Source organism: Sapajus apella, unplaced genomic scaffold (assembly GCF_009761245.1).
Source record: "Sapajus apella isolate SASKATOON/1434 unplaced genomic scaffold, GSC_monkey_1.0 scaffold53, whole genome shotgun sequence".
Taxonomy (NCBI): Eukaryota; Metazoa; Chordata; class Mammalia; order Primates; family Cebidae; genus Sapajus; species Sapajus apella.
The window spans coordinates 10792367-10814185 of NW_022436993.1; the positions used below are offsets into that span (position 1 = coordinate 10792367).

Genomic DNA, 21819 nt, shown 5'->3' on the forward strand with positions numbered 1-21819 from the left:
CCTGATGAAATCCTAACTCAGTAGGGGCACAATTACTTCATAGATTGGATTATTTTGAAAAGAACTAGCAAAATCCATTTTTGGATATATTTTGACTCTTTTTTTTTTTTGAGATAGGATCTCACAATGTCACCCAGGCTAGAATGCAGTGACACCATCACAGCTCACCGTGGCCTCGACCTCCTGAGCTCAAGTGATCCTCCTACCTCAGCCTCTTGAGTAGCTAGGACTACAGGCACATGCCACCATGCCCAGATAATTTTTAAAATATATGTTGTAGAGAAAGGGTTTTGCCGTGTTTCCCAGGCTAGTCTCAAACTCAGAGCTCAAGTGATCCCTCCTCGGCCTCCCAAAGTCCTGGGATGACAGGCATGAGCCACTGCACCTGCCTGGCCTGTATTTTGAGTCTTTATGTATGCCAGCTCCCTGCTAGGTGCTAAGGACACAGAAATGAATACCACCCACCCCTCCCTTGCTCTCAGAGGGCTCCCAATCTACTCCTGTTTTCTCTGTTAAATCATTTTGCCTTCAAGTCTTGCATAATGTGGTGGCCACATTGAGACCTAGTTGAATAGTTTCACAATAACTCCCTTCAGTCAGAGGGCCTTGGTGAAATAACTTTTTTACTCTGAAAGCCATGGAAATGCAAAGTTTACTGTTTTGCTCTCCTTGATAAAATATAGCATAATAACTAGTTGCTGGGTTACTACCTAAAACACAGACTCCAAACTGCAGCCGGGAAGAGCAGTTAGCAATTAAGTAAAGGAAATGACTATGACTAGTGGGTTTGCAACCTGACACACAGCCCATATCCGTCTTAGCATAGAGAGGCATTGATGTTACTTAGGCAACTTTTATCACTAAGGAAGTAGTTTTGGTGACTCATGCTCATACAGAGTAACTCATTTCAAGTCCTGAGTGTTCAGTAACCTTACCATTATGTCTTCTTTTTGGACTCAGACAGCAAAGCTCCATTTGGATGACATAGATTTATTACTTGGTAGTATACCATGTATTGGCTGTCCCATATTTTGAAATTTAATGGACTCATGGTGATCAGAATAAAAGGTCAGTATTTCCTACAATATATTAATATGTTAAAGGTAGAACTAACATCCTATTTTCTAAGCAGAAATATTATCATATTAACATATCTCATTAAATGTCTTAGTTGACATTTCTTGCCAATTATTTTTTATTTAATGTAACAATGCTGTTTTAAATACATCATTATTTTAATAACTAAAATGAAATACTGAAGAATTTTATACTATGACATAACGTGCCTTATTTTTTCCCCAAATAGATGAAAAATGGAATTATAATCTCTACTGAGGGTTGCTATTACAAGAGGAAGGAAACCTAAGGAAATTCACTGGCCAGGTTCTTGGTTCAAATTTTACAGCCCACCTGCTTGATGGCCCAACAGCATTTACTTATTGACAATCGACATTTTTTTTCTGTGTTAAAAATAGCAGAGAAGTTGTAGAAATATTAGTTAATTAAAAGAGTTATAGTTTGCTAATGTGTTTGGAGAACAATATGGAAAAAGTTACTGTTGACAGAAAAAGCAAGCCACAAGCCAAGGACCTAAGCTGGCTTCTGGGGCAGTGCAGGAGCATTGTGGCTTGGGCTCCAGGGTTTGCTGGGAACCTTGGAGGTGCCAGCTTCCAGTGTGGTCAGCCCAGGACTTGCCTGAATCACTAGTATACCTTTTGTCCTAATTCTAGAAATCATGCTATAAATCTCAACATTTGGACAGTGTTACTTGAGCTGTTTTCATTTTGCTTTCCATTGAACCCTTTCCTGTTTTTAATTTTGTGGCTGGAAAGCTTGAAAAAGGCAAAGAGTCATGACAATATTTCTTTTCTTCTCCAGATAGAAGTCTTCAATGTGAGGCCCAGGCATCGGGCATCATGCGTGTGATTCATGAGCCTTGATATCTGAACGCTTTTCTGGAAGGACCCATTAAGACAACATGTTGGGGATGTACTAGTGAAGTGATTCTCAAATGTAGTACTCAGACCTGTAGCATCAGCATCACCTGAAAATCTGTTAGAAAGTCCAGCTGTTAATCCCCACTTTAGACCAACTAAATCTGAAACTCCTGGAGTAGGTGGGGCCCAGCAATTTGTGTTTTTACAAGACTTACTAGGTGATTCTGAGAACCACTGTGCTGGTGAATTGTTCCTGTCTGTGGCTACATAGAATACAAAAAGTATAGGGTTGGAAAATGGGGAAATTGATGAGTGTTCGCTTATGTGGAAATGAAGAATAGACATAAAAGCATGAGTTAACTTTTGGAGTTCAAAAAAGAAGCAATTTGTAAAAGCCAGGAATTTGATTTGCAGGACTAATTGCTTGCAGAATCTTTGCTTTCTCAGAGAGGGGCAATCCAGATCACTAGGTTATCGTGAAATATATTGGTATGGTTCTAAAATTCTAGAATAATCTCACCAGTGAGAAAAGGCATACCTTTCCATATTAGGACAAAACTTCATATCAGGTTTGCAAAATCCTGTAAGACTCTTGTATCCCATTGTCGTGGACAACTTGTTTGTCTCTGGAGACCCCAGTTTCTACATCTGAAAACCATATGCATTTCTGCTCAGCATGAATTATCTCACTGAACGAAGCGAGAGATTCAGGATGTGTAAGAGCATTTGTGAAGCATTTGGATTACCAAGAAATGTGAAGTATAAAGATCAAGAATGATTAACATAAAGACTGATGGTAAAGAGGTATTTAGAAGTTGCTACAAAAAAATAAGTTGCTTATTTCAGTCTCTCTTTGCTATATCTGCCTTTTGAGTACTGACTCCATTATGTATTCATGACTTGATTTTAAATGAATCACGTTTTTTTAAAGCTTTTAATCTGTTTCCTCAACAAAAATATAGTATTAATAATATTTACTCACAGAATTGTTGAGAGAATAAAATTGATTCAATTGGCTTTCCAAAAAATATGGAAATACAGTTTTCAAAAATAAAGCAGTACCATTTTTGGATATACTAGTGCTGTGACTTTTATGCCTGGGTTGAGGAATCTTAAACGACTGTTGACATAATGACATCATCCAGGGGTTTGGAATAAGAGTATACATCAGCAAGTTTTCTGATTATACAAAGTAGCTATGTTTACTTTTCTGTTAATTCTTCAGTGGAATGTTTCAGTTTTCTCATACAATGGGGGAGATCCATTTATTAAGAGCTCTGTTTTATTAAAGAAAGCAAGTCTGGTGGCTCCTGCCTATAATCTCAGCACTTTGAGAGGCTGAAGTGGGAGGATCACTTGAGCGCAGAAGTTCAAGACCAGCCTGGGCAACATAGTGAGACCCCATCTCTATGAAATTTTTTAAAAATTTAGCTGGGCATGGTGTTGTCTGCCTGTAGTAGCCTCCAGCTACTCAGGAGGCTGAGGTAGGAGGATCACTTAAGCCCTGGAGGACTAGGCTGCAGTGAGCAATAAGCTGTGATCATGCCACTGCACTCCAGTCTGCAAGACAGGGCAAGATACTGTTTAAAAAAAAAAAAAGGCAAATTTGATTCTTTGTATCATCTGAACTGAGAAAATACATTTCACTCATTCTTTCAGGGAAAGAAGTGGGACTCTGGAGTCAGAGTACCCAAGCTAAATTTCTCAGCTCCTCTGCTTGCTAATTATGCTACCTTGGAAGAGCCTCATTTTCTTGGAGAATTGCTTGAACCCAGGAGGCGGAGGTTGCGGTGAGCCGAGATCGTGCCATTGCACTCCAGTCTGGGTAACAACAGCGAAACTCCGTCTCAGAAAAAAAAAAAAAAAAAAAATGGAAGTGATAATAACAGACAGTTGTATGTGCATGAAATGTATATAAAATACATAATCAATTGTCTGACCTCGAGTAAATACTCAATAAATGTTGGTGGTGGTTGATGATATTGTTTAACTGTGGCATAAACAGGAGAAAAAGGAACCTGTGTCCAAAAACCAAGGGAAGGAAGGAACAGGAAGACAAGAGAGCAGTTGATAAATGATCATTTTACAAATGAAAATTCATGCAGCTCCTATGACTTTTCCAGTCATTTATTAAAACCAAACCATTCTCTGATCACTTCTAATGAGAAAAGTGATCATAGTAATTTACGATGCTCACGTCTATATAACTTTCAAAATTTCAGTCTTGCCTGAGAGTTAACATCTTCCCTCCCCTGCCTTGACTGTGCCTTTAGAAAGGGAAGTCCTGGGTTTCTCACTCCTCCTACTTAGGTGCCTCCCTTTCTCCTTCCTCATTTTGCTAAGTTTTCTTGCTGCTGCAGGGTTAGAGCTCACAGAGGGAACGAGGTGCAGGAGATAAGAAAATCCTTACTTGACAAGGGCTGTTGGTGGCCCTTAAAGCTGGCCCTTTTTCTAGTAGGTGCTTCTTTGGGGTTTTCTTATCTCTGGGAATTAACCTCTCTCTCTCTCTCTCTCTTTCTCAAAGCTTCCCTGAGAAAGGAATGCACTTGTGTTCTGCTTCTCTGTGACTGCTGCCACAGCCCCATAGGAGTCATTCACTGGTATACTCCTTGTTCCTTTTAGCATGACTCTATTTTTCTTGAGGGCGATCCCTTGAACAGGGCTTAAGACAGCTTTCTTTCTTGTATGCCTCTGATTTATCTAAGGGAGTTACTTTGCCTCCCCAAACTCAAAGGCTATGGGGTTACATTTTAAAGTCTCTGGGTGGTTCTCTGAAGCTCCTTGTCTCAGGCTTGAAGTGAGAGGCAGACAGCTCCTATAGTATGTTGATAACTTTCTCCAAAGACCTTCTCTTTGTCTTCAAGACTCTTTAACTCTTTTATGCCTTCAATATGAGTACATGATTGTAAGAATCATGTAACTATTTCTGCAACCCTTCCTTTGAAAAATTTGCATTATACTTCTGTATTTCACTTTGGAATATGTTTCTAGTGTTTGGGTACCTTAGGCAAAATATCCTTCTTCTTTTTCTTTTTGAGAGACAGGGTCTTATTAGTCACCCAGGCTGGAGTGCAGTGGTACAATGTTAGCTCCCTGCAGCTTCAAACTCCTTGGCTCAAGTGATCTTCCTGCCTCAGCCTCCTGAGTAGCTGGGACTACAGGCACACCCCCCACACCTGGCTAATTAAATTTTTTTGTTTTGTTTTGTTTAAAGGCTGGTCTTTAACTTCTGGCCTCAAGGGATCCTGCTGCCTTGGCTTCCCGAAGCACTGGGATTGTGGACATGAGCCACTGCACTGCCATGGCCAAAATGTGGTCTTTAGCTCCATATTAAAGGTAAAAGGGAGGAATAAATCACTTTGTGGGTGCCTTGACTTTACAGACCATCATCCTGTGGGAGATGGGGCTGCCGGGGAGAAGATCATTTACATACACAAGAATGGTAATTTTTTTTTCTTTTTTTGAGACAAACTCTTGTTGCCCAGGCTGGAGTGCAATGGCCTGATCTCAGCTCACTGCAACCTCCATCTCCCAGGTTCAAGCAATTCTCCTGCCTCAGCCTCCTGAGTAGCTGAAACTATAGGCATGCATCATCATGCCCAGTTATTTTTTTGTATTCTTAGTAGAGACAGGGTTTCACCATGTTGGCCAAGCTTGTTTTGAACTCCTGACTTCAGGTGATCTACCCACCTTGGCCTCCCAAAGTACTGGGATTACAGGTGTGAGCCACTGCGCCCAGCCAATTGTGACTTTTATGGTACTTGGTCTAATCACAAAATAGAGCTTTAAAGGTGAGTGATTTTTGGAATGATTACATTTAGTATTTTCCTCATAGGCAGAATTTTGAAAGAGTGCTTATCTGAGGGCTGATATATTATTGTTTTGGGAGCTAAAATGTGTTTAAAATATAACATATAAAATATAACATAAATATAAAATATAAGTTGTAAGATGATTCCAGATTCCCATGTATATTGAAATACATCAGCCTTAAGACAAATTAAACAAAATGTACATGTATTTTGTTTAAATTGTTATTTTTTGCACTTCAGGCATAAATATTTTTAAATATGAAAACTCTCACATACACATATGTGTACAACTCAGCACATGTCAAAAATGCCTGTGACTGCCTTGCCATAGTTTAGGAGATGAATAGCCTGGCACAGTGGCTCACACCCATAATCCCAGCACTTTGGGAGACCTAGGCGGGCATATCACAAGGTCAGGAAATCGAGACCATCCTAGCCAACGCAGTGAAATCCCATCTCTACTAAAATAAAAAAAAAAAAAATTAGGCAGGCATGGTGGTGTGCGCCTGTAGTCCCAGCTGCTAGGGAGACTGAGGCAGTAGAAACACTTGAACCTGGGAGGTGGAGATTACAGTGAGCCGAGGTCACACTGTTGCACTCCAGCCTGGGCAATAGAGCGAGACTCAGTCTCAAAAACAAAACAGACATTCAACAAACTTAAATTTTTTTTTTTTTGGAAGGGGGAAGATGGAATCAAGGTTAACAGAAGAAAGTGCCTTTTAATTTTTGTATACTTTTGTAATTTGTTTTACCTCTGGAAATTAGCATGTATCATTTTTTAAATTCAGAAAAATAAAGCCGGCATTTAAAAATGGTATATCTCTTTGATGTATTTAATGAAGTACAGTACTGACAATGATAACATATTAGGTGAAAAAGAGCAAGGTATAAAACATATATGTAATCAGACTCTGATTTGGGTAAAATGCAATTAGTTCAAAGACTATGGGGAAGACACATCAAAATGTTAGCTATGGCTGTGCACAGTGGCTCACGCCTGTAATCCCAGCACTTTGGGAGGCCGAGAAGGACAGATCAGGTGAGGTCAGGAGTTTGAGACCAGCCTGACCAACATGGTGAAATCCTGTCTCTACTAAAAATATAAAAATTAGCCAGGTGTGGTGGTGCATGCCTATAGTCCCTGCTACTTAGGAGGCTGAGGCAGGAGAATCACTTGAACCCAGGAGGTAGAGGTTGCAGAGAGCTCAGATTGTGCCACTGCATGAGTATTTTATCATTAGCAAAATAGAGAAAAAATGATCAGAAGAGAGACTCTTGCAGTTCTATTGGGCTTTCAGTTCTTTGGGCTTTTCTAATGTTTAAGTCCCTTTCACTTTAGGTGCTAATCAAAAATTTATTTTCCAAATAATAATGCCTCATCTCTCTAAGGAACGAGTGATATTAAAACTGCTTTTTGATTTTAAAACTCTGAATGCTACAAAGATATATAAATAATGCTGTTTGTTTCTTTATTTTTCCACCCTGTTCTAGGATTTGGTCCTAAAATGAAAGAGTTTAAAAAAATAACATGTAGATTCCTGACATTCTTTCCTAACCAGAATCGTGTCTAACTCCTAATATGAAATTCTTCTTCAAAATATATACTAACTCCCTTTCGTTTTTTATTTGATGGCTTCCAGCCTATTATTTTCTCAAAAAAAAAAAAACAAAAAAAACACACACAAAAAGGTGTTATCTTCCTAATTCCCTTCTTTTAAAAATATGGATGTGTGATTTGTAAATAAATGTGTTGACCTGCAGAATATGAGCTTATGTGACATTGAGCAAGTGACATGAAGTGTTCTACTTTTTATTAGTAAAAAAAAAGTGAATATTAAAAAAGAAAAGCTGATAGGTCTAAAATGGGTTAATAAGCATTTTAAAGATTTATAAAGTTATTTGAAACATATAAGTCATTATTGTGTTATTGATATTTTTCTATTAGTCAAACACACTTTTTCTGTCTTTTGGAATATGGTCTATTTTGGTCAGCCAGTATTCTCTGAGTGACTCAACATAGTACCATTGGAGGATTTCTCTAGTTTAACTTAGCAGTAATTACCTTAGATGGAAATAAAACACTTCAGTCTTGATCAGCAGGAATAAGTTTAACTCTCTAGAGGTTGATAGGCTCTAGAACATTCCAAGTATGAGGAGAAAGTTTGAAAGATAAAATGTGCTTGTATGTTGTAATATGCACACATAAGTGACTTTGAAAACTGATAAGAAAATTTTAATAATTTAAAATAATACAAAGGTTTTTTTCTTAAAGAGTGAATAGATATAGCAATGGCAGTACTATGGAAGTGTTATTACATTTTAGTTACATTTGTCATTTTTGGATCATATGACAATTCTAAGTGATACTGTTTTCTACCTAAACTATTACTTAGGTAGGGTAAAATTAAAAGTCATCTTTGAATTTTCTCTGGGTTTTAATTTATCAGTTCTGATCATGTAGCAACACAGACAAAAAGACTATAAAGGAATGTGTGCGTGTGTGTATGTGTATATACGTTTTCCCTTTCCTGGTGTGACTGGGTCTGATTTGTGTTCTTTAGTTACCTTGAGCAGTTCTAAATGCTCAGATAAATTACAAGACAGAAGGAGCAAAGTACTAACAGCTCTCCAAGGTACTAAATTCTGTTTCCTGTATTCCCAACGTGGGTCATGTTTTTTCACCTGAAAATATTGACGACTATAACAGAAAACAATAAGGAAAGACATTTTATTAGGCAATATGCAAATTAATCTCCTGGTAATATATCCATTATGAAAACATACTAGGAAAATAATTCTATTAGAAAAAAATGGGTTAAATATTATGACAAAATTGTTCAGAAAGTGAAAGGAAACCAGTATTTATTGTTCTAGGCAGATTATGGAAATATATATTGATATACATATATCAGTGTGTGTGTGTATATACAGACACACATATATATGTGTGTCTGTATATACATGTATAATTGAATATGTATGTATATATATTGATATGTATACATATATACACACATAATATATATTGTGTATATATTGAAATGTACATATGAATACATTGTATATATACACACATTATACATATATTGAGATGTACACATAAATAATATATATATATCAATATGAACACATATATAATTGATGTGTATAATTATATACATATGATAAATATACACACACACACACACAATTACCTTGTTATCAAACATTACCTGTTTAATATGTGAAGAAAGACAGTATTTGAGGCAGCATCTGTGGTAATCCACCTAATTCTAAGGACCGTATTCTTTGTAGCGTTATCAAGCTGTCTTTGCAGGAGTGATGGGGCAGGGAATATGTCATAAATGTTAAAAGGTTGTGAGATAGTCTCTTTCTTGTGCAGCTATGTTAACATTTTTTGTCTAGCTTTTATAACATGCATTGCCTTATCGGATCAAGTTTGCTTCCTAGATCTCAGAAGTTGCCCTCAGTCCTCAGGTCAGCCTCAGAAAGTGACATGTTGTGGTTCCTACGATTGATTGCTTTGGTTTATATCCCTGGCTTTGCCTCCGGGTGTAGGGGGCCAGCCACGGGACCAACTGAGCCTACTTAGTATCTTCTATACTAAGTTACACTGAAGCTCTTGCTCTGCCTCTCTGTCTTTGCTCCCCATTCCAGAGGAGATGTTTTTTGAACAAAAGGCTTTATCTCTAAAAGTAGTTTGAAAACCAGGGTATCACATAGTCCTTAAGATATTTTCTAGTTCTAACTTTCTGTGAAGTTATAAAAGCAATTTTAAAGAATGGATCCCACTATATTGACTTTAAAATATCATCCTTTAAATTTGCTTCAAAATATTTTTAAATTGGGAATTTCAGAAAGAGCCTCCAAGAGCAAAATCCACGTTAAAAATCTACGACTGAGTACTTTGAAATGGCAAAGTATGAGGCAAACTGCATGGTTTTTATTTTATTAGGCAGAAAATGTATAATTAAATTTCTTCATGATCCTAATTTTTAAAAACATGTTTTCAGCAGGGCGCGGTGGCTCACATCTGTAACCCAGCACTTTGGGAGGAAAAGACGAGTGCACCACTTGAGGTCAGGAGTTCAAGACCAGTCTGCCCAACATGATGAAACCTTCTCTCTATGAAAAATATAAAAATTAGCCAGGCATGGTGGTACACACCTGTAATCCCAGTTACTCAGGTGGCTGAGGCAGGAGAATGACTTGAACCCAGGAGACAGAGGTTGCAGTGAACTGATATTGTGCCACTGCACTCCAGTCTGGGTGACAGAGTGAGACTCTGTCTCAAAACAAACAAACAAACAAACAAAAAAACTGCTTCTTAAAGACATCATGAAGTTCATTTCCCATCTGTTCTTTTTCTCTTGAAAGTTTATCACATCCACTGACTGAACACATCTGCTGTTCCTGTTTCTTTTCCTCCAGGGCAGTTTATCAGGAAGGTGACTGGATAACAGAGAAAGAGAAAGAATGTTTAGCTGCAAAGTTTGCTTTTATTTGAGTTCGTTTTGCTTCATATTTGAGAAGGCATTTATTTAAAATTGGTGTTCAGTATGCAATAACTGATGCACACATTCCAACACTGGCCATTTATTGATGGGCTATTCATCAAGGCCGTAACTAAAAGGGACCATCACTGCAGAGCAGCTTTGTCCAATAGAACTTTCTGTGGTGATGGAAATATTCTATATCCGTGCTGAGCAATATGGAGCACTCGATATGTGCCTACTATGATTAACTCAATTATAATGTTATTTAAACTTAATTTACCAAATGTGGCTCCTGGTTATGCTATTGGATGGTGAGAATCATTTAAATTAGAAAAAATGCTCTATGCTTAGGAAATGAAAGTATTCAATTGCATTTTTTACTATTGCCACTTTTACGGTCTGAAATAGATTACAAAGTTTTACACTTTGTTTTTTGTTTGTTTATTTTAAGGTTTTAAAAATTGCAAACCTCTTCAGTGCCTAGGGAATGAAAGCGTCAACACATGATTAGCTGCTATTAACAGATTCTCCTCCTCTCCACCCAAGGTCTCCCCAGTTCATGCCTCCTGGTTAAGGTCACTGAAAAACTTTTCCCCAAAGATTGCCAGAGCTATAGCTCTGGACTTCACAGCTATTCTGGTTCTTCAGGAAGTTCAGAGTTAGGGGGTATCTCTCTTACTATGAATTCTGCTGTCTATTCTCTGACTTCCTCTATTTCCACGCTCAGCGTCTCCTCAGTCAGGGCTGGGGCTTTTAAGCCTCACAGCAACTGCATATCGTATTTACGCATTTTAGAGGTGCACTTGGCTCAAAATGATGTATTGACTTTCTCCATGTCACCTAGCTAGGAAGCAGCAGCAGCAGACCTGTGCTTCCTGTCTACACTGTGACTCTCAAGCTTGCATTTTTAACCACAAAGCAAATCATTATAGAAGAGGAAATTTACTTTTTTTTTTGAGATGGAGTTTTACTCTTGTTGCCCAGGCTGGAGCAATGGCGTGATTTCCGCTCACTGCAAACTCTACCTCCCAGGTTCAGTGATTCTTTTGCCTCAGCCTCCCAAGTGGCTGGGATTACAGGCGTGTACCACCACACATGGCTACTTTTTGTGTTTTTAGTGGAGACAGCATTTCACCATGTTGCCCAGGCTGACTTCAAGTGATCTGCCTGCCTTGGCCTCCCAAAGTGCTGGGATTACAGGCGTGAGCCACCTCACCTGGCCCACATCCGACTACTTTTTGTATTTTTAGTAGAGACAGGTTTTGCTATGTTGGCCAAGCTGGTCTCAAACTACTGACCTCAGGTAATACACCTGCCTCCGCCTCACAAAATGCTGGAATTATAGGCATGAGCCATAGTGCACAGCCAGAAGAGGAAGAATTCTTTGAAATCAGTGCAGAGGGCAAACCTAAAAGAAACTGGAATTTAGGAGACTATAAGGAAGAATTTTCTAATCATTCCAGCTGTTCACAATGAAACATTTCATTAGCAGTCTGCAAGCTGAGGCTTATTGCTCGTGGATCAGGAAAATAGTAGAAGGCATTCTCAAAAAAGTGGGAGCTCAGAAGTGGTAAATGAGCTCCGTGGGCCTTTCCAAATCAAATTTGTAAAATGTACTCTCTTCAGGACATTTCTTATTGTCAATTTCTTCTCATGTGACTTTTTTATTTTCAGTGCAATTCATAGAGACCATTCTTTTTCAGTGTAAAAACAGAATGCAACTTATTCATGACTGAAATTGGCATAAGCAGGGTGTCCTCAGCCTGTAAGTGAGCCTGTATAGGAACCTACATCATGTTTCACTGAGAAATAGAGTGGCTTGGATCACGGAAATTCAAAGATGGTTGCAAATAGTATTTTAAGCGCTTGGAAAACTTTATTTCATTTCTTTAGATATTAATGATCAGTGGAAGAACACATAGGAGAGGAAGATAAAAACATCATTAGATTCCAAGCCCGGTGCCTTCAATAATTGAGTGTATACTATTACTATTTTAATATGACCCATAATATTGTGACGTTCCCCTTAATTATTTCTGATATGCTTTATATGTGCCTTTATTTTCCAGGTGTTAATCAACTTTTTTCAAAGAAATGTGTTTTCTGCTTTTAGAGAAAATGTGCTGAATATACTAACATTCAAGTTTTGATACTTGTTTGCATTTTTAAATGTGTGTCTTGTTTCTCTAATTAAAATGTAGATAGTATTGTACATATCACTGAGGATGACTTTATGGGAAACTATGGGACTAGAGAGCTTTTCTTCTCTCTTATAAGCCTTCAGGATTTGCTTTGGGAAAAAAGTATATCAATATATACTTTCATTCTGCTCATCCCACTTTCCTCCTCAACTACTCATTATACCACCTCCACCAACCCTCCCACTCTTCCCCTAAATCACATAATTTGTGCCAGTGATTGGAAGACATTTGCATACATAACCCGAGAGGCCCTAATATCTGCAAATGCTTCCATGGAGATAGTTGTAAATTATGATTATGGAGAGAGTTTTCATTCTTGAAATGATTAGCATATGAGATAAGCTTTAGAAAGGAAATGATACGTAAAGATGTGGCACAGATTGGGCTAGAAAGAACTTGAAGGATTGAATGACAGGGACAAGGGTGATCTGTGTTTCAGAAGATGAGGGAGACTAAGGAATTGTAATGTGGATATTTTAGGCTGGGAGTCTAGACAGAAGGTTCCACTTGAAATACAGGTCGTGAAGAAGGCTAGGAGATTTCTAGAGAAGGGAAAGAACACAGCAGAGAAGTGAAGTGAAGGGTATATTGGGGAACACCAAGCAGTTTCATTTATAGTAGAGTTCAAGAAAAGGAAAAAGTGAAGGAAAGAAAGTTCAGGATGACACTGGGAAGATCCTTAAGTATCAGAATAAACAGTTTGTAATCAGCCTGTGTGGGGAAGGGGTTTGAGGCCCCTTCCTCTCAGGAGTTTGGTATTTTTCATTAACTCTCTCACATGTTTATGTACTGTCTCTTCCCTACAGGTAACATCTTTTGTCATATTTATTTTGATTTATAACATGAATGCTGAAAATTTCAGATTTGTTTAATATAGGGGTTTTTGGCTGTATATAAATCACTATGACTACATAGCTCCCTTTACATTTTAGGTACTGATATTTATTTCTGGTGCTAACATTATGTAATAAATATGTAAAAAGTTTGCTTCATGCATTATACATGTGTCAATGTGTATATGGTTTCTGTAAGTTGAGTTAGTTTAAGAGTACATTTGCTGGCCAGGCACGGTAGCTCACACCTATAATTCCAGCACTTTGGGAAGCCGAGGCGAGTGGGTCACCTGAGGTCAGTAGTTCGAGACAAGCCTGACCAACATGGAGAAACCCCATCTCTGCTAAAAACACAAAATTAGCCTCGCGTGGTGGCACATGCTTGGAATACCAGCTACTCGGGAAGCTGAGACAGGAGAATTGCTTGAACCTGGGAGGCAGAGGTTGTGGTGAGCTGAGATCATGCCATCACACTCCAGCCTGAGCAACAACAGCGAGACTCCATCTCAAAAAAAAAAAAAAAAAAGAAAGAATACCTTTGCAGGTAGAAAGAAGTCTTCTTTCTACATATTTGAAATTGAATAAATGATTAACATGTTGCCAAATCAGGTCTCACTTTTTCAAATTTGAATTTAGCCGTGAATTCGTTTCTTGGAACTGAAATACCCTCAGCAGTCCATCTGTCCCTGTTTCCTTCTCCTTTATCTTACAAATGAGGAAACCAGGGTCATCCCAAAGTCACACAACCAGTTAACTGGCAATGTCAGGGCTAAAGCTGGGTTATCTGGTATCTTTCTACCATACACCTCTTCGTATCTGAAAGTGACTAACAAAAAGCAAAGCAGATGGTCAACACATGTTTACTATTTAAAAAGTTAATTTCATGGACCACATCAAAATGAACCAGTGAATTCTATAATTTAGATGTAGTGATTATACTTTTGTTAACAGCATTACATTAATAGGCATGCAACATTTCTAGCAAATCAGTTATTGTTATTACAAGTGGTTCCCCTAACAAAAATCTGTGGCAGTATTGGGAACAAAGAAGGACACTTCACAATGGGAACATTTTTTATCCTCCATATGGGTACATTATTTTCATTTATAATTGCCTGTAAACCCCCCCCCCCAAATTTCTAAGCTCCCCCCAACTGACTGAGTGAACTCCTCCACCAAGGGGATTCCAAAGAAACCTGAAAAACTAATTTAGACCATGATGGGAAGGGGAAGGTCAGACATGCCTCATTATACTTTCCTCTCTTGGGAGTTCAGGCACAACCAACCAGTATTAATATTAAAACAACAGATCTTAAGACTGACAAAACAGACTCTTCTTAGTAAGATACCGAAATTCCAAACTGCCTCTAGTATGGCATCACAAGAAAGACAGGAGACCCTAAAAGAAATCAAAGCATTTTACCCTAAAATATATTTCTTTCACATATTTTGAAATGGCCCTGCACAGCCATCTCTTGTGCGGAAAATATACATTCTATAGAGACTCCCCTTCCCTTTCCAGATCTTTTCCTGATCCAAGAGAGATTTAACTAAGAGTCTGGCTCTTTTTACATGTGGTAAGAGATACTGGCCCTCTATTCTCTCTGAAGCCTGTTACCTATGAGACTTCATCTACATAATAAGAACCTTGGTCTCCACCTTCTTTTAACCCGGACATAATCCTTTCCGTTGATTCTAGGTCTTTAGATAACAACTTAACTCTTTCAACCAATTGCCAATCAGAAAAATCTTTGAATCCACCTGTGACCTGGAAGCCTTCCCCGTTTTGAGTTGTCCCATCTTCACCGACTAAGTGAAGTATACCTTGCATATACTATTAACGTCCTTATGTCTCCCTAAAACCATTTAAACCCAAGCCGTAACCCAGTCATCTTGGGCACATGTTCTCAGGATCCCCTGGGGTTGTGTCATGGGTCATGGTCCTCACCTTGGGCTCAGACTAAACCTCTTCAAACATTTTACGGAGTTTGGCTTTGTTCGTCAACATGGGCCTCTAACAGTTGGTTACTGGACCATCCTAAGGAATCAAGGCCCTAGCACTCAAAGCCCCATAAATAATCCTACATGATATTCACTGGGTATTCAGTGTGGGTATAATTTCCAAGCTAACGCATAATTAACCCCACTAATTGTCACAACACACATCCTCTGTATTACTAGCACGCACACAGGGCTCTGCTGCTGGTGGCCTTGTGTCCTTACTTGTAATTCTGGAACCTTCTCTAGGATGGAGGCTGGTCTGATTTATCTCCATTACCCCAGGGCAGGCACGACACAAGGCCCACTGTAAAGAATGTCTGAATGTTCAGGCTTCTAAGTAACAGAAAAGCAGCTTGCCTGAAAAATGATTTTTTTTCTGGCTTCTCACCAATGTCAATTCACTTGGAAACCAAGGCAGTTTTCTCCCCTTTACTGAACTCTGGATTTCTTTTCCACTCAAGGGCCCTGACACCAAAGAAAGAAATGGAGCGTAAATCAGGCTACAGAGTGGCTGCTATTCACTCGGGAAGCCTTATTGTTTTCCGTCCTTTGTTCTCCTCTCGACCCCTGGCAACCCCCAGGCCTCGCGACCCTCTGAAGCCCTGAGCCTGGAACGGTAGGAGAGGGGGGAACTGAAACGCCGCGGAACCAGAGGCGGAGGGAGCGGCGCGACGGAGGGAGGAGGAGCGACGGACCGGCAGGCCTAGCTCTGGGGCTGCGGCGGCTGAGGCGCGGGAATGGAGACCCTGCGGGTGCTGGAGCTGTACAGCGGCGTGGGCGGCATGCACCACGCGTTGAGAGGTGAGAGCCCATCGAGCACCCCTCTTTCTATTGGCTCGCGGGGGCTGGTGGGAGCACCGGCGCCGGGAAGGGGCGGAGCGGCGGGAAGCTGGGGGCGGACACTGTGGGGCGGCCTTCGGTTGTCCTGGAAACCGCTCCTGCGCGCCGCCACGTCCACCCCTCCGGGTGCTCACTCCCCTTTCCCGGCGCCGAGTCTAGCGGGAGTGGGGGGATGCGGCGCCTCCACAAGCCCAGTTGGGAGTCGGGATTTTCTAGGCAGTAAATCAAACTCAAAGGGTATCGGCAAAGTTAGGGGGAGGGGCGAGCCCCCCGCCTGGTGCCAACCCCGATTCTAAGTGTGCAGTCACCCGGCAGCCTGGAGGCTTGGTCCTTCTTCCTGGGGGACGTCCCAGCGGGGGAGGGAGCGAGCTGAGCAGGGCTCCCCTGGTGAGAGATAGATCTTGGAAGGGGTAATAGCAGCAATTCTAGGTAGAAGTTTGCGAATGCTAAGTAGGATGGTAGGGGAAGCTTGAAAAACTTGGACGTCTGATCCTTGGGAAGAAACGTGTCGTCTGTAGTTCTGCGTTTAGATGCCAGAGAACTGAGTTCCAGCTTGGTGGCAGTGTGACGTTGGACTCGTTTATGAACAGTGGTGAACCTGTTTCTTGGTTTTAAAAGAGAATGATTATTATAAGGATTAAAGATAAAAGCCTGCCAAGTGCTTGTTACTTGTATTGTGCCTGATACATGGTAGCCACTCCAAATATTACACATTGTTATCACTATTACTTTAAAACGATATCACAAGATATTTTCAAAACAAGCTATTACTTTTTATGTACTTCTTTCATTTTGAGGTTTTTGATTTCTTTCGTGCTGAGTTGGAACTGAAAGGTTTACTTTCGGCGGTATTCACTCAAAATTATTTATTGAACTGCTGTGCCAGATTTGTGCCATGCGCTGGCACAAACAGTCTTAGAAGATGCATGTTTATTCTTAAATTACTAAGACAACCACAAAACTGAAACTTCCCTGCTTCCTTATTTAGGACCAAGGGTAACAAGAGACCAACTATAACATACAAACAATATTTCACGGGTTGAGGTTTTTTGACCAGGTTTATTGAGTTTCAGTTCTAGACTAGGTTAATGATCATTAAGTTTTTCATACTTATTTGCTGGCCTTCTATCTTTATTTCTCATATTAAAACTTAACAGCTTCCAAACAAAACTCTAGTACTATTTACTCTCTGTTAATTCTCTAAAGTTGTATAATGTCTGCGTTTTCCTATATCTTGAAACTCCTTAATGAATTGCTTGGTACTTTACCATAAGTTGTAATTTGGCCACTCCTTAAGTGTCGAATATTTAGACACTTCTTCAATTTTTTTCAAGTACAATGTGCTACAGTTACATACTTGAGCATAATGGCGATTTTCTCTTTAAGCATGCTTCCTAACTGTTGGAATTAATTCATTCAACAGTAAAACTTAACTGTGTGCCAGTTACTAAGTGAAAAACTATGAAAAATTTTTTTTTTTTTTGAGACTGAGTTTCGCTCTTGTTGCCCAGGCTGGGGTGCAATGGTGGAATCTTGGCTCACCGTAATCTCTGCCTCTCGGGTTCAAGCGATTTTCCTGCCTCAGCCTCACAAGTAGCTGGATTACAGACGTCTGCCACCACTCCCGGCTAAATTTTTTTGTATTTTTCCTAGAGATGGGGTTTCACCGTGTTGATCGGGCTGGTCCCCTGACCTCAGGTGATCCTACCTCCTTGGCCTCCCAAAGTGCTGGGATTACAGGCGTGAGCCACCACGCCCATCAAAACTGAGGATTTTTAAGACTTTTGAGAGATAGGATAGCAAATCGCTTTTCAGAGATTTTTGAGTGCCTTAACTACATATTCATCAGGATTATATATTACCAATGTTTAATCCTTGCTAATTTGCTAGGGGAAAATTGTGTAATTTTAGTGACTGTTTGGGATTAACAGATGAAAGAGTAAAGTATTTTCTCTCCTGTTAGCCAATGCAATGTGAATTTGTACACATTTTTTTTACTGTCAGTGCTACTGTTGTGAATCTAAGCTACTATGATCTCTAATTTAAATTATGAACATAGCTTCCTAGCTCGTCTTCTTACTTCCATTCTGCCCACCTACTCCATCTGTTTTCCTTCTAGCAGGCAGAATGATCATTTGCACAGTAAACCAGATCATGTCACTTGGTTGCTTAAATGGTTTCCTTTGAGGTTGGAATCACAGTCCCATCTTCTTAACAAGCTTGAGTTCTGGCTTCTGTCTCCTTTTCAGTTGTATCTGCCACTCTTCCTTCAGCATCCCACTTCACATGAACGTCAACACCCAGTGCTGAAATTCTAATTAAACTAGTCCCTGAATTATTTCCTCAGCCTCTCTTGTCGAGGCTCACTGGTTTTATTTCTCTCTGCTCCTCAAACCCTCGAAGTTCTTCTACATTCTGGTCTTTGCTTTTGCTGTTGCCTCATCCAGAGTGCTCCTAACCGTGGAATTTTCACTCCAGCTTTGTTTCACATTTCATGTTTTAGTTCATACATTGGCTTTCCCTGGCTGACCCTGTGATCCAAAGAAACTTTCCTGCCTCCCTGTACCTCTCTGCTCTCTCATCTTCTGGGTTGAAGTCTGCATATGAGGAATATAGACTCTTAATCTTTTTGATGCAGGTATTTTCCCACACTTGTTTGTCTTCCAATGTTCACTTATTTGATGTACTAAAGTTTAAAATTTACCTGTAATAAAATGCATTTCTCCTTTCCAGATGGTTTTTAATTTAGTCATAAAAACTAATAATGGCAGTTAACTTCAGTGTTTATTAGGGATCTTTTAAATTCAGGTCCTTTTTTTGTTTGTTTTGTTTTTTTAAAATGTAATCTTGCTGTTGCCCAGGTTGGAGTGCAGTGGCACGATCTCAGCTCACTGCAATCTCTGCCTCCTGGGCTCAAGCGACTCTCTGGCCTCAGCCTTCCGAGTAGTTGGGATTACAGGTGTGTGCCACCCCGCCTGGCTAACTTTTTTGTATTTTTAGTGGAGACGGGGTTTTACCGTGTTAGCCAGGATGGTCTCAATCTCCTGACCTCGTGATCTGCCTGCCTCGGCCTCCCAAAGCGTTGGGATTACAGGTGTGAGCCGCTGCGCCCAGCCTAAATTCAGGTCTTTTTTAAAGTATGTAATAAACTACTTAATGGTAGAATCAGTATTCTAACCTAGGTCTACCTATGTGACCTTTTAACCATGCTATGTTGCTGTTCTGGTTAGATCTACTAACTTCCTTGGATCTATACATTAAATAATATAACAAGCAGCACAAAAGGAATAATATTGAACTTGAGTTTTGACTGATTCCTAGATAAGGTTTATAATCAAATTTGTTTATTGTGTTAAAACATACACAACATAAAATGTATTGTTTTAACTATTTTTAAGTGTATAGTTCAGTGGCATTAAGTACATTCACGGTGCTGTGCAACCATCACCCTTGTTTGTTTCTAAAACTTTTTAATCATCTCAAACAGAGCTCTATGCCTCTTAAACAATAACTCCCTATTCCTTTCCCCTCAGTCTCTGGTAACCTTGATTCTACTTTGTTTTTATGAACTTGTCTGCTTTGCGTACTACCTATGAGTAGAATAATACAATATTTGTTCTTTTGTGTCTGGCTCATTTCACTTAGTATAATTTTTTCAAAGTTCATTTATTTTGTAGCCTATGCCAGTATCACATTTCTTTTTGTGGTTGAGTAATGTTCCATTGTATATCTATGCAATTTTGTGTATCCATTCATCTGTTGATAGACACTTGGTTTGTACCCTGTTGACCATTGTGAATAGTGCTACTTTAGGTATTGGTATATAATACAAGTATTGTTTGAGTCCTTACTTTTAAGTTTTGGGGTATAGACCTAGCACTGGAATTGCTTGATCATATGATAATTCTGTTTAACTCTTGAGGAATCACCATACTGTTTTCCACAGCAGCGGCACAATTTTACAGTGCATGAGCACTCCGTCTTCTCTGTCTCTATATTCTCCACCTGTTACTCCATTTTAACAAACAGTAGCCATTCCAATGCATATATTATATCCCATTGTGGTTTTGATTTGCATTTTTTAAAATAACTAAAGATGTTAAACATCTTTTCTTTTTTGTTTCTTTTTGAGATGGAGTTTTGCTCTTGTTGCCCAGGCTGGAGTACAATGGCACGATCTCAGCTCACTGCAACCTCTACCTCCTAGGTTCGAGCGATTCTCCTGCCTCAGCTTCCTGAGTAGCAGGGATTACAGATGCCCACCACCATGCTCAGCTAATTTTTTGTATTTTTAGTAGAGAAGGGGTTTCACCATGTTGGTCAGGCTGATCTTGAACCCCTGACCTCAGGTGATCCATCTGCCTTGGCCTTTCAAAGTGCTGGGACTACAGGCGTGCGCCACCGCAGTGGGCCATTGAGCATCTTTTCATGTGCCTGTTAGTTATTTGTATTTTCAGTACAGAGAAATACCTTTTCAAGTCCTTTGCCCATTTTGGAATTTTCTTTTTGTTGTTGTTGAGTTATAGGCTTTATATATTGTGGATCTTAATGTCTTATAGATATATGATTTGCAAATATTTTTTTCCCCACCTTACTGAATTTTAAGTTATAAAAAGTATATTTAATTTCTTTGGCAACATGATAGATTTGCCTCAAACCCAGTGAACATCTAAAAAATGTGTCAATAAAAGTTTTCATCCTTATCAGCATATTCAATATGCTGTTGCATTTTTATAGTTACTACATAAATGCTTCTATGTTTTCTAAATTCCATTTAACTTTATTTTATATCTGTATGCCCATGGCATAACTGTAATGTCCTTTGTTGTTTCTCTCTGTCCCTGTACAGCCTCTAGCACAGTACCACACTCTCTGTAGATTACTTTTGAGGTTACTATTGAATTGAGAACAGTTCTGCTATCATTTTATCAAATGATGAAGGTTTATTTAGCCCAGATTCTTTTTTTGCATTATATGTAGTTGTTAGTTGCAACCCACAGAATCCACTCTAGCTAACATAATCGGGAAAAAATATTTAAAAATATTTGCAAACTCACAGAATCTCGAGGACACTCAACAAGCATGTTAGGTGAACAGGAGCACTGCCCACACTACACTGTGGGTGTTGCCACAGTGAAGCCTTATCCTGACATCACAGCTGACACCAACAGTGCCAAGGTCTGGAAGCCAGAAGTGCCATCACAGTTTTCCCCTGAGAGGTGGATGCCTCTGTACCTCCCTCACCAGAAAGATGGGTTTCCTCATTTGTTTCCTTACATTACCACTTCTGAATTGAAGTCTCTCCTCACATTGCTTACTCTAAATTGAGGTCTTTTGATGTGGATGCAGTTGATTGGTAGGCACTACATCTCTCTGTCAGACAAGGGAAGTGGAGAAAGTGAGTTCTGGCTTCTATTTGGGAAGGAAAGGATACATACTGCGGTAAATTTTCAGACACAGGAAACATCGGCAAAGATTCTAGAGGGCCACAGCATAAAAATGTCTTTTAAATTTTTCAGTACATATTTAACCTACACAGGAACTACTTATGCACACTTTGATATTTATGCCTGCACAGTTTATAAAGTTTTGGCTAACAAGAATGTTCCAAGGGAAAATATCTTCTTTTAGAAAGCAGTGGAAGAAGTTGCGTCATATGTTATATATCATTGGAGCCTGCAAGGTCACCTACAAATATA

At 39.4% G+C, this 21819-nt stretch overlaps 1 protein-coding gene across 5 annotated transcripts in view; it reads left to right on the forward strand.

Moving 5' to 3' along the window:
• The first annotated feature begins 299 nt into the window (after positions 1-299).
• Positions 300-21819, forward strand: part of TRDMT1 (tRNA aspartic acid methyltransferase 1) — a 70039-nt gene continuing 48519 nt past the window's right edge. For 2 of the 5 annotated variants that reach the window (XR_004258438.1, XM_032244135.1), the window contains exons 1-3: positions 300-1068; positions 5152-5273; positions 15742-16081. Coding sequence is in view for 3 of the 5 variants with exons in the window: in XM_032244135.1 (XP_032100026.1) it covers positions 16018-16081 (64 nt within the window). In the remaining 2 variants the exon portion in view is untranslated. Of the gene's footprint in view, positions 1069-5151; positions 5274-15276; positions 16082-21819 lie in introns of those variants that run through there. The other 3 variants (XM_032244132.1, XM_032244136.1, XM_032244133.1) reach the window with 3 other exon arrangements.